At 41.6% G+C, this 13458-nt stretch overlaps 1 protein-coding gene across 2 annotated transcripts in view; it reads left to right on the top strand.

Moving 5' to 3' along the window:
• fcho2 (FCH and mu domain containing endocytic adaptor 2) overlaps positions 1–5468 on the top strand; it is a 34480-nt gene extending 29012 nt beyond the window's left edge. For both annotated transcript variants that reach the window (XM_020613597.1, XM_020613598.1), the window contains 9 exons: positions 121–236; positions 324–453; positions 1549–1660; positions 2592–2747; positions 3368–3500; positions 4580–4779; positions 4867–4931; positions 5065–5229; positions 5414–5468. In XM_020613597.1, the coding sequence (XP_020469253.1) occupies positions 121–236; positions 324–453; positions 1549–1660; positions 2592–2747; positions 3368–3500; positions 4580–4779; positions 4867–4931; positions 5065–5229; positions 5414–5436 (1100 nt within the window). In that variant the 3' untranslated portion in view covers positions 5437–5468. The remainder of the gene's footprint in view (positions 1–120; positions 237–323; positions 454–1548; positions 1661–2591; positions 2748–3367; positions 3501–4579; positions 4780–4866; positions 4932–5064; positions 5230–5413) is intronic.
• Positions 5469–13458: the final 7990 nt, after the last annotated feature.

The following is a 13458-nucleotide window of genomic DNA, read 5'->3' on the forward strand; positions in this document are numbered from 1 at the left end:
GATGGTTTTGCAGCTATTCCAGTGAAACCTAGTTGTATATTTACATGTTTTTATGTATCTGGTTCCCATGCTGACTAAATGTAACTAGCCAGTGACACTTGTATGTGTTTCCCTGTGTAGTTCCAGTACCGAACCGACCTCCGACCCCTTTGACAGCTGGAGCCCTGGTGCCCCCACCGCGACCCTCCTCCAGGCCCAAGCTCCCAAGTGGAAAACTCACAGGAATCAATGAGATTGTGAGTTATCATCTCAATGTGTGCAACATAACATGGTGGGGAACTGTTAAAATTCCATTCTGACATTGATATACTCCCTTCACTCAGGCTCGGCCATTCAGCCCACCCAAACTGTCCAATGCCAGCCCTTCTCCTCCTGCGCCACTTGCCCGGGCAGAGAGCTCATCCTCCTTGTCCTCAAATACCTCTCTTAGCGCCGCAAACACCCCCACTGTTGGTAAGCTTCCTCCATGTATAGGGAACCTCCTTGTGCTTGAGCTCCTTTTCTTCAGCTCCTCACCAACGTGTTGTATGTCATCGTCTCTGCACCACAATGTGCTGTTCTCTGCTTTTCAGTCTTTCCTCACTCCTTTTTCCTTCCTTCCCTCCCTAGCTCCTCTCCTTACAGGAGCTGAGCACACCTTTGCTCACCCCCTCTCCTCCCCAGAGCCAGAGCTGCTCTCCCTCTCTCCTTTTTTTCTACTAAGTCAAAGTGAGTCTGCCTTTCCAAACTCAAGCCTTTTCCTTCTCTACTCTGCATACGTTTATCTGATGCTAAGAATGCCACCATTAGGCCCTGTTAGTTCTTTGTCCATTTCAGTGTAGTCATATCAGTCTTGTCAGCTTAGGGCTCACCTGTCAACATCACGCATTTAAGAACTGGATTATAAATTGCCCGGCATGCATTTCATCACATTTGTGCTCTCTTGGCTTGTTTATTTCCTCCTTTCTTCTTTATGCCTTTATTGTGGCTTAAAGAGGATGATGATGATGTGTTCATAGTGAAGCTGCCTACCTTTGAGAAGCGCTGTGAAACAACAGCAGGTATGGTTGAAGTTTGTATTAGAGTAGTGTTCTCTGTATGTTACTAATCTAACAGCAGTCTGTTGAATGGGCTGGATGGACAACTGGATATATTCCTATGCAGTGATTACATTTGTATCTTGTGTGCTCTCGCTTTTCACCTTTCCAGACTGTTGTCACATTCATTTTACTGTCAACTGCATCAGCTTCAAACATGATAAAGTCTTTGTTAAAATAATGAAGTAACAAATGATTTTACTGGAACATCTCTCTGACAGACTAATAGAACTTAATTTTAACCACAGCAGCTGTAGCATAAATTGCTCTAAAACATATCTGATATCTGATCTGTTTATTTGAAATATAATGTACTGACCTCATGAAATGCAATAATATACATGTTCTTAATTAAGTAAGGCATCTTCACATGATCAAACCCTCCTAATTCTGATGTGAGCTTAAGATATCGCTGTTATTCAAGTCAGATCTGCAGCTGAGTCAACAGACTTTGTGCCTTTCTCATTCTCAGGGACGTCTCGCGGTCCCAGCCCTGTGACCCTGGCATCCCAAGATGCTTTGCCCATTGCTGTGGCCTTCACAGAGTCTGTTAATGCTTACTTCAAAGGAGCTGATCCCACTAAGTGAGTCTCACATGACCTCCTGCTGCGCAAGGACCCCAACGTCGACCTGCACGCATGCACATTTGTGTTTGTATTTGAGCTTGGGCTATAACACATATGATGTTAACAGTTATACAGTACATGGTGTTGAACCTCTGTCACATGCACTACACTCAGTAGACTCGGTAGGTTTGCAGGGTGTATTTCGTTCTCTCTCTGCATGTGTGGAATGTTTTGCATTAGTCTGACACCATTCTTTCAGAGTGGATAACCTCCACGGGGCAGATTATAGTCTGGGGCAGAGAAAACATACAACCTTTTATTGGTTAACTGCTGTTAAATTGCTGCTCTGCAAAAGGCTTATTTTTGCAGGGATTGGCAAATGGAACATTTCGTAAGCAATGGAGTGGAGACAGAGTGAGGCTGAGACCCACTGTGGGCCGGTTCCACCACAGCCTGGGCCGGACTTCTCGCTCCAGAAACTAGTTTAGAAACTGGATTTATATTGGAGAATAGGAACATATTAAGACTGACCAAAGTGAAGATATGTGTAGCCTAGAACTTAAGGCTGAACCAGGAGTCTGCAGCAGGTTGGATGTCCACTCTAAACAGACCTCGGTTACATATAAAGAGTGGATCGGTGAGCTCAAGTACGATCCATAATTAGATCATACATGTCAAATGTAGTTGTGCTTATGGAGATGAAAAGAAAAGTGGAGCAAGAGAACAATAGTTTTGATAACATGGTTCCAGTTTCTCAACTGTGAGGATTTTATACCTTTCTCTATTCTATATCTGTGCTTATTGAACAAAAACTAATCATTTTGAGGTTTAGATGTCGGTCAGAGGAAACAAAAACTCTGAAGATGTCACATTTCTTAGAGATTAATTCATAATCATTGGTTGCAGCTTGTCTGACTTGTGTTATTAATTCACATTCATGTGGCTGCAGGTGCATTGTGAAAATCACAGGAGATGTGACTCTGTCCTTCCCCGTGGGCATAATCAAGGTGTTTACCTCCAACCCCTCCCCAGCTGTCCTCACCTTCAAGCTGAAGAACACCAGCAGATTGGAGCAGATTCTACCCAACCAGCAGCTACTATACAGGTAAGTATTATTTTTACAAAGCAGCTAAAATACAAACAGACTTGTTTGCCTGGCAAGTGAGGATCTTAGCAGAGTTGATGACTTGCTAACTTGTCAGAGTCGTGGTTAAGTCAAAGAGGGATTTGGACTCGATAAATCGAGGAAATGTCGACTGCGTCAGTGTGAGGAAATTCAATTAGTAATCTGAAATAAACCTATCATTAAACTGTCAGGGAAGTATTTTCCACCAGACTTTAACAGCCAGGTTCTCAACAGCCCATGTCTCTTCTGAAATTCTTCGAGCCCTAATATAGGAAAGAACAGCAAACGTCACCTAACAGCTGCTTCATTTAACAGACACCGTTGTATCTCTCAATCCTTAACTTTTGTGTGTGTGGTTGTGTGTCTCGCTCTGGTTCTTCTCGGTTATCCCAGAACCACATGGCGGGACTAAATGAATCAAATGGAACTCTTGATCTACTAGCTGGTTGGATGTAACGAGGTCATTTATAAGCTACTGGAGCTTTACACATAAAGCCAAGAAGAGCAAAGAATAATAGGGCCTCTGCTTGTTCCTTGTGTGTCGATACGCTGTGTGTCTTTGTGTGCACATATCTTTGTGACGTTTCTCCTGTTTCTAGTGATCCTTCCCAAAGCGACTTAAATTCTAAGGACTTCTGGTTCAACATGCAAGCACTGACGGGCTACCTCAGAAAAACGTCAGATCTGAATCCTTTGTCCTCCTTCTACAATGTGGACATCCTAAAATACCAGGTCAGTCAACCAGCGTCAAACCAAGAACATAATAAGGATAACATAACTGTACTTAAAGTTGTGTTCCCGAGGTAAGGAGGTGTCACAGTATTGTTCTAGCTTTGTTTGTGTATTGCCAGAAATCGTTTGAAACTCCAGCCCAATGCATTGTTAGTCTACAATATTCTAATTGTTTAATGTCTTTGTCTGTCACACGCAGCCTCACAACCTTTTTCTGGACCAGGCTGAATTAATGTGTGGCCACTAACTGAGTTTTAGAATTAATTTACTACTATAAAACTCAGTGATAGTCAGGTTTAACCCTAAACACAGCTGTATACTGTAGGCCTCGTCCCAAAATCCTGTAGTCTCACACAACACGAAATGAAAGCATCATATTTAAAACATACCAAAAAAGTTTGTTTTATAGCTTCAAACTGGATTAAATACAATTTATATTTGACCTATTATGTTTGATGTGTTTGCATGGCCTGTGCCTGTCTTGTAGAAAGTGCTTTTATTCACTTGTCAGGTACCAAATGCAGCCCTAGAGTCGGCCAAGGTTACATGTGTTGTCAGGGATTCTCATTCTGTCACTGACCCTCCGGTTGGCACACAGCTTCACAAAAAGCAGTCCTCATCCTGCCACTCCATCATTTGGAGTTCTCTTGGCAAATAAATACAAGTTTTAGTTTTCATGTAGGAATAGAACAAAATATTTGCATTTGTAAGCCTGTAAAACAAACAATCCATAAATCTGCTAACTCAGCCCAAGAAACAATGTTCTTTTGTTGATTAAAGAAGAATTGGTTTCTGTCCTGGCTTCTGCTTATGTTTGACAACAGTCGGTGTTCAAACAGCTTTTGAACTTTCCAGGAAGCTGTGGAAGAACAGTTTTGTTTTTAGCTCACATCTGTGTTTTTCAGCACAACACGCCAGCTGTGTGTCGAAGCTCGAGCAGTGGATACGATTGAGTGACTTTTAAAGCCTTTTCTTTTATCAAGCATGGTGTCACACTCTCATTTTAGGAGAGGATATATAGGGAATATTATTTTGCACAGATCTGAAGCAGCTTTGTGACACTGTACCACCGTGTCCAGGTGTTATCTGATGGGATCCATTCCACTCCTCTCAACCTGGCTGTATACTGGAAGTGTACACCCAGTACGACGGACCTGCGACTAGACTACCGCTACAACCCGGAGTCCATGGCCTGTCCCGGGCCGCTCACCAACGTACAGATCTTAGTGCCTGTTGATGGAGGAGTCACCAACGTGCAGTCTGTGCCCAGCCCTATATGGTGAGGTGTGGAGCGCAAAAGTGTGAAGCACTCAAAAATATTTAATATGCCAATTTACCAAAAATGATTTTTTTTTTCTTATTTTAGGAATTCAGAACAGAATAAGTGTTTGTGGAAGCTAAGTGACATCTCAGAAAAGACAGAAAATGAAGGTAGGGAAACTTTTTCCTCTGTTTTCCATGAGTTTGTTTAATCCCTGTCCTACTCAGAGACAGTGTGAGCAGTGAGCAAGAGATCTGGATCAGTTTCTGGCAAGCGAGTGTATTTGTTTGTGTGTGCTCCCAGGTGCTGGTTCTCTGAGGGCCAAATTTGACCTGTCAAATGGCCCATCGAACCCCTCCACTCTGGCAGTGCAGTTTATGAATGAGGGGAGCACCCTGTCAGGAGTGGACATGGAGCTGCAGGGGACTGGATACAGACTCTCTCTCAACAAGAAGAGGTTTGCCACAGGTATGTACTATGCTTGACCATCCATATACACACCTTCCCATTGAATAGAATGGAAACGTCCGTCTAAACCTTTGACTGGTACTGCACAGTTAAATTCTACAAGTCTGCAAAGTGACTGGGCCTGAAACCTCTGTACCCGGTACATTTAATGCACCATCAACTCTGAATGTTTTCTTTTCTTTAGGTCGATATATGGCTGATTGCTGAGGTGACCCACCGCTCTCAAGAAAAAAAAAAAAGCACATGACACAAAACTTCACAAGGCCCCTTGAACCTCTTAATCCGTTTGAGCACAGCTGTGCGTTTGCCCTGGAAGTGAGAATCTCACTACAATAAAACAGCACTGAGTATTGAACACTGTTTAAAAAAGAAAATAAAAGAAAACTAAGATGAGCTTTCAGGAAGTGTGTAGATATGAAGTCTATTAATGCTTTCTTTCCAATTCAGTTTTGTATAGTCAGAAACAATTTATGAATTAGATATAAATCTATATTGTTTTTGAAATAATGAAAACAAAAAAGTGCACTAACAATCTTTCAAATGCTCTTTCTTCTCATATGTTATTTTTAAAAGCCTGTAAGAAATATAAAACGGTTTCTGTGGAAGAGAAGATTTCGTCCTCTCTCCCTCCGAAGTGTAAATATTAACACCGACTCTTCTGCTCGACCAGCTCTGACACGACTCCCACATCAGTTTCCTTTACTGATTTTTCTCTGTTACCCCTCATGATTTGTCTTTTTCGGTCATGTGCAATGAAGCAATGAAGGTAGAATCTGTCTTTAACAGTACGAATACTCACACACTTGTGGCACAAGCTCGACCTTTAAAATAACATTGAAGTGCTTTCAAAAAAAAAAGCAAAAAAACAAAAACCTCAGTGCCTCTTCTTATACTGTGGATTAATAGGCAACTAAAGTATGTCAATGTTTTACCCAGGTTTGGGTTTCCAGACTATGCTGCTTTGTGGTAAAATGCATAGTGTTTTCAAAAGAGTGACCTTGTAAATTTCCATTTCATTCATGGCTTCTGTTTTTCTTTTACATTTTTAAGGCCTTAATTTTTATTCTTCATAAATTGCTCAGCAGTCCTAAATGTAAAACATTGTGTCAAATGTTAGGTATTTTAAACAAATCAAGGGACTACAACACAAACTTAACGTTCAATGTTTTTAATCACATTTTTGTGCCCTGTTAATGGAGAAACATGTCTGAATCTAACTTTTCTCTATTTTTGTTTTGTATACTGCAGCACATTTAGTGAGAATAGCATCAACAAATTGCCAGTTGTTTTTTTTTTTTTACTCCTTTATGTGGATATTGAAGGGAAGTTGTCCCCTCTTTTTTACAACCCAGCTGTCTTCCAGAAATGAATGAGTCATGTTTGCCTTCTATGATTCAGTTTGATTATGTAACTGTTTTATATCTTATTTTCTATTGGATACTTGTCCTTTGACCTCTCGTATACTCAGTGCAGTAGACGATGAACAGTAGCACAGTAACGCCAAATGAATGATTGAAATGCCTTAGCTTCTCTACACTAAGTAATCCAGTGCTGCTGACTGTGGTTAGATGTGACAGCACTGTCGTTGCCCTGTGATAAATTATTGACCTGTCCTGCCTTGCACCCAGTGCATGCTGGGATAAGCAAGCACATGTGGGTATAGAAAGTGGATGGAAAGTTGCCACATTTGATTCTTGGTGCTTCATTTTTGTCTCTTACTGATAGAGGGCTGCTGCTATAGGGGCCATTGTACTTCTTGATGGAGTATTTTATGTTGTGTAGGACATTTTGTCATTGATCTCACTGATCCTTAAATTGGTTGGTGTGTTGGTGTGTGACATATCTGGAGGTGTGATAAGTCACCTGGAAGCTGTGATTGAAAATCGCTGAAACATTTGGTGGAGGACTTTCATACACTGTGCATCATGTGGCCAGCTGACCTCTCATATAAGATTGTAGCAAATAACCTTTCCTTTCTGACTTTGTATTACTGTGTCCTCAGTGCTGTAAAACATGGCGCAGTGTCGTTTTAACCGGTTTACAGATAATTCAATCTCCATACTTGATTCATCTGTCTCATTTAAAAACTGTTGGAAGCCGATGGCTCGGTTCATTTCAGTTGTCATATCTGGACAGGGTGATTATAACGTACTAGTGCACCTTCCCATTCAGCTGAATGAGAAAGTGTGTCCAGAGGTTTGGCTGGTACTGTATGGAATCACTTTTTAATGTTCTGCTTTTAAAACTCAAGCCTTTAATAATAATTTTGAGCCAGAAACAATTTAAATGGATGATGGGGAAAGTCCATTAAAGTTGTCTGCTGAACTTAAACTGCCAGACTGAACATCAGAAGATAGTTGAAATTAATGTGTTTACATAAAGTCCTAAAATTGTAGCACCAGACATTTGTACAGTGAGAAATCAACAAGTCACTGTGTTTCCTCCTAATGAATTATTTATATCAGTGGTTCTGGTCAGACAAACCAAATGCATCAAAGCAAACGAGCACACCGATTCTGTAAGTGTCATCACTATTAGCAAGCTGGTTCTTGCTGTCCCTACAAAACTTTTGAAATAGATTTTACAGGCGTCCTCCTTCATTCACTTTCTTTCTGTCTTTATATGTTTGTATTAAACAGAGTTTAAAAAGAGCAAAATTATGTAAATGATTCTCACATTGTACATTTTTACCAATATCTCAGCCACTTTTTGTCTCTACTTTATGATTTCTCATTGTGCCTGTATTAAATGTGTAATATATAAATATATACAAATATATGAAAATTACTACTTTAAGTGTGTTCTGTGTGATTTCTTTGAGCTGTGTGGCACTAGGGACGGCGATGCCAGTCACCTGGTTGGTATTGGATGGGGAAACACTGTAAGGGCCCCCCCCCCCCCCCCCCACACACCCCCACACACACACCCTGATGAAATGTTGCACACTGAAAAGTCAGAACTACAGGATATAACACTGAATTTATTATCAGTTACACAGGACCCTCATACATGTCAAAGGATTTGTATTATACTCTCCATCCAACTTCCAGGATGACAGAGCATGAAAACAAAGCTTGAAGACACCACACATGTTATTAATGTACTGTTTGTGCTGCAGCCTCATCCAGTGCTTTGCTTAGGAGGATGTATGCACGACTGAGTGTAAGCGCTCAGCACTACATCAACACCTTGTGTGTATTTACACACTCTGTCATGCCTTGTGTTCCTTGGCCTGAAGACCTCCTCCTTGCTGTTTGAAATGAGCTGCCACACTGCCACATGTGTGAGCCATCAGTGTTGACTCTGATTTTCCCTGTCTGCCTCACTCAGACAAAGAGGAAGAGATCTGAGGGTCTCTTGTGTATGTTATTCTCTGAAAGGCCAAAGTGAGATATGGGAGCTGAAGTCACATCCAAAACCTGTTGGTCCATCTGTACACGTGTGTGTGTGTGGCCATGCATTTTATACAACTTGAGAGAATGTGTGATGTGAGTGTGTGGGCAGTACAGGTAGCAGGCTGGTGCAGAAAAATGTATGAGAAGGTTTAAAGGAATAGTTTGTCATGTAATATAAGGACGTGCATATTTATGTTCAGTACCACACTCACACGTGGATGCTAAAGGTAAAGATACACCCAGTTGGATGCTAAAGGTAAAGATACACCCAGTTGGATGCTAAAGGTAAAGATACACCCAGTTAGCTTAGCACAAACAACCTATAAGCTCACAAATTAACATGTCATATTAGATTTTTTTTTCAAATTCATACCAAAACAAACGTAAAAATTGCCATTCTCTCCATGTTTTTTCAGGCCATGGGCTGAATGGTTCCATTCAAATAACAGTTTCACATTTTAGTGAGGGGTTAAGTCTACATGTTGGACTGTCTCTTGGCCAGTGAATCCAGAAGGCTGCCAGTCTCATAGTGACAAGAAGACTGCAGGAGGTAACTGTCCCTGGCCAAGAACAGCTCAAACAAACAAGATATAACATGTTAATTAATGAACTCTGCTAGGTGGATTGTGTTTCCTGTGGATGGAGCCAGGTTAGTTGTTTCATGCTGTGTCCAATCCTTAATCTAACTGCCAGTAGTGTTATATTTACCATACATGGATGATAGTGGTTTTGGTCTTCTCAACTAATTATTTGAAAAATCCAACTGGTGTATGTGTAAAATGTCCAAACTATTTAAACAGAAGAGCTGGTTCCTGGGATGGTCAGGTCGCCTGTGTCTGGTATCGACTGAGGGCCTAAAGGCCAGAATCAGCTTGGAGAAACAGTCGGAGCAGGGGCAGCATTTAGCCTCCGTTGTCCACCATCACAGTTAGGTTTGTCCAAATACCCACTGGAGCCATAGAGTTGAGTTATTCTGCAGGCCAGAAAGCAAGCCCCACATCAGTAACATTTATGGACAATTTATAATTGATGTGCTCATCTGATCTCCCTCTTCACCATGAGGAAAACCATCTGAACAAACAAGGATGGTGTAAGTTTATTGCATTAATAGGGATTCCTCTCCTCTGCTTCTCCTGCTTGTTCCAAATCCCAGAAGACCCCTTTAGAATAACTCAAACCGTGAACAAGTCAGACTTGCATCCAAAGGCATCCGTCACATTTTCCACTCAGCAAGCAGAACTCCGTCAAATGTTTTCCCCTGGCGATAAAAACATGACCACAATTCAGCATTAACAAAACTGACGGGAAATTTATCACTATGGAAGGACTTGGACAAACTGCTTTTATCTGGTTGACACCGGAGCTTTACAGTCAATCTTTCAGTCTCTTGGTCTTTAGAGCAATGTAATGTGATTTACACTATAATAAAACATCTAACAGGCAAGGAAAGTTTATTGATGTAGCACATTTTCATATACAAAGGCAATTCAAAGTGCCTAACATAATGCATGAATAGATAAAATATTAAAGTCTTTAGAAATGTAATGACCTCAGATCCTTTGAGTCATTTGAGTCAGATGTGGATTTTTAAAATGTGTCCTCAGGTGCATTCTTTCAATCAAATTACTGAATTGCTGAATTTATTTGTGAATGCACAAGTAAAGAGTACAGTCCAGTAATTTAGCCTATGTCTGTCCCCTGAAGACAGAAAAGGACTTTGACCATTGCAATGAAATGTTCACATTCATAGGGATACTGTCATTTAAATAGACAGCCATCCTGTCTCTTTTGTTAATTTCTCTCTAGCACAGCCTGAATTTTAAACAAAAAAACATTAGTAGCAGTTCTAATGGGCAGATTACAGAGTAATCACGTTTGCTTCTTTTGCACATTCAAGGTACTGAGTCAGTTGACATGTTACGCCTGGGGTTGGGAAAAATAATTGTGTTGCTATCAGACAAACAGAACAGCTGCTGCTGTGATTTCACTGTAGTGTTTTTACCTGACCACTGCTAGAAAGGTGAAAGGAATCGCTGGAAGTAAAACAGATCCAGGGAGGAGATGCCCAAAGTCACATCCACTGCCAGACGCCACTGCCTTGTCAGCCCCGGGGACTCGGGGGGGTAGACCCTGCCCTGCCATGTTCGTAGAGGTACGTCACAGGCTAATTGTCATTGTGAGTGTGTGTGTGTGTGTGTGTGTGTGTGTGTGTCTGGTGGAGGGGGAGACTGAGAAATGGTCACATCACAGTTCCTATGGTGATCCTTTAGCTTTATTGGTCCAGCAGAATTTATCAGTATAATAATATAACTTTATGATCCCTTATAATTTGAGGATAATGGTCTGCATACAGCACACAGCACCATCTGGCCTGAAATTCTCAATTCAGATATGGACAAAACTCCACCCTCCTCCAAAAAAAAAACTCTTTAACAAGGAGAAAAAGAAATGCAATAGATTTTGCATGAACAGTACCATTTCAATATGTAAAATCAAAACTCAAGGACAGTGTTCTAAAGGGGGTGAAAGTGGGAGCACAGCGTGCAGCTCTGATGCTTTGGTGCATAAACAGTGGATGTGCAAAGAGTTGGGGGTCACCAAATCTGTTGGCATCGTCCTCTTTAAATGGCACCGACTGTTTAGTTTGGTCCACTAATCTCTCTTGCTGAGCATTTGGCATGTTGCTGCTTTGGGACTATTTCTGAATAAAAAAGCAAAGCATACTGTATAGATGTCAGACAGATGGTGACAGAGCTCAACTGAAAAGATGCATAAGCCCAGGGGATCAATACGCCCCAATGTGAATCAGCAGAAGACACACACACACACACAGAACTCTCCTTCCTTTGAGAGAAGAAATGTTCAGACCCTAAATATTTGGAGTTTGCTAATTTAAAGAATCTGTGCAGCTTCAAATCTGGGGGGGTTCTTTAAACACTACGCTCACGTGGATCCTTTGTTTCTGTTCCTTTGTTCATTAGTGCCAAGATGAGTGAACTGAGGCTATGGTAAGCAAAAAGATAGAAACACACACATTCAAGGACACAAATACACGTACACAGGTTAGGTTTGATCAGCCAGTGGCATTGTATGTTTGACAGTTGGTTCCTTCTGAAGACTTTTTGTTTTGCTTTACCATAAGCTGCACTTGATCCTCCTTCCCCATCGGCAGGCTTGTTGCACACACTGCAGGGTGGAGGAGAGCAGACTGTTAGGAAAGTTGACTGAACATGTTTTCTTGTCACTGTTTGCATTCAAAATTATAAATTCATGAGTGGTTTTTTTCCCATTGTAGTGCGGCACTAACATGTCTGGCTGCTCTGCTGCAGCCTATGGAGGAGACGGGCACCAGCCTGGCACTACTTTATGCACATGGCCATTATTCAGCTGTAATCATGACACCCACGTGAGCATAGTGACTGATACTGGTGCATCATTTATGACCAACAGGATTCCAGTGCAGGTTAATGTATAACTGGGCATCTTGGTTGATGAGAGTCTTCAGAGTTACTCACTGTTCATTCAGTTTGACTCTGTGCTCACTGTGAGAGGCAGCGTAGCTCAGTTTGAGTGTCTGCACACATGACACCAGGGCGACTCAGTGAACAACAAAGACTTCAAGGTGGAACAAAGGCCTACAATGGAGACCAACAGGGCTGGAGATCCTACAGCAGTCCTCAGTGTGCCACCTGCTGACTTGGCTCAGATGGCTCCGCGTGATCCATGTGCTCGTCAGTCAGATAGTTTGCTGGATATCCAGAAGATTGGCACCACCCTGCTGTTCTCTGGAGCTGTCCTGGCTCTGTCAGGTGTCATCTTAACCTCCATGGGCTGGAAATACCAAGCCAGGCCCAGCTTTGAGTGGACCCAGCTGCTCGGCCCCATCCTGATCTCTGTCGGCAGTACTTTCATGCTCTTTAGCTTTTGCAAATTCGGCACCATCTTATGCTGGTCCTGCAGACAGTGGGGCAAAGAGGTGCCTGTAATGCCTGCGCTGGAGCAAACCTCTAGGGAAGATTATTTTACAATAAGTCAACCAATCACGTTAAACAGTGCCACAACAATGCTACATACTCCCCCAGCTTACAACTTTATTATCCAGGAAGTACACCAAGCCGCTGACTCCCTGCCTGACAGTTCTGTGAATATTATCCATGCAAATGTTTCTCCATATGACTGTGTGGACGCTGCAGCTTTCCCATCAGAGGAAGAAGACAGTCCAGCTCAGTGCAGAGACACAGGCCACATGAGAAGCAGGTAGGAAACAGCACAGACATGGCATCTTCTGAGAAAGCATAAACATAAGAAGCAATGTTTTATCTTCCATTATTTAAACATGCTTTTTTTTTTGATGCAGCAGTATTTTTAATGAGTTCATTTTAAGTTAGTGTGTTAAAACCTCACAGCTTCTCACAGTACTCATTAAAAAAGACAACAGGTGCCAGAGTTTATTTCTTATTAACCACAAGATCGCTTTCCAAATGGGCCAGTTATGGTAAATGAATCTCTCTACATCAACCAGCACATTGCACCGAGAGCAGTGCGTTGTGTAGGTTCTGTTTATTGTCATATCAAAGATATTTCAGTATATATGAGCTTTGTAAAGGAAAAGCAAATGGCGTATTTCCCCACCTGTTTCTAGAACAAGTGCTGAGGGAAACAAAACATTATGTATGGTCATATAAATAATTACAGCATCCAGTTTATTTGAAATCCAGTCAAACGTCCTCTGACAGACGTGCTGCTAAACAACAAGCTGCGTTCCATTAGTGGAAGTTTGTACTTTCTTTTGTTTTTAGACGATTACTCGGAGAAGGTTTCCAGGAAGGTAATT

Source organism: Monopterus albus, unplaced genomic scaffold (assembly GCF_001952655.1).
Source record: "Monopterus albus unplaced genomic scaffold, M_albus_1.0 scaffold135.1, whole genome shotgun sequence".
Lineage (NCBI taxonomy): Eukaryota > Metazoa > Chordata > Actinopteri > Synbranchiformes > Synbranchidae > Monopterus > Monopterus albus.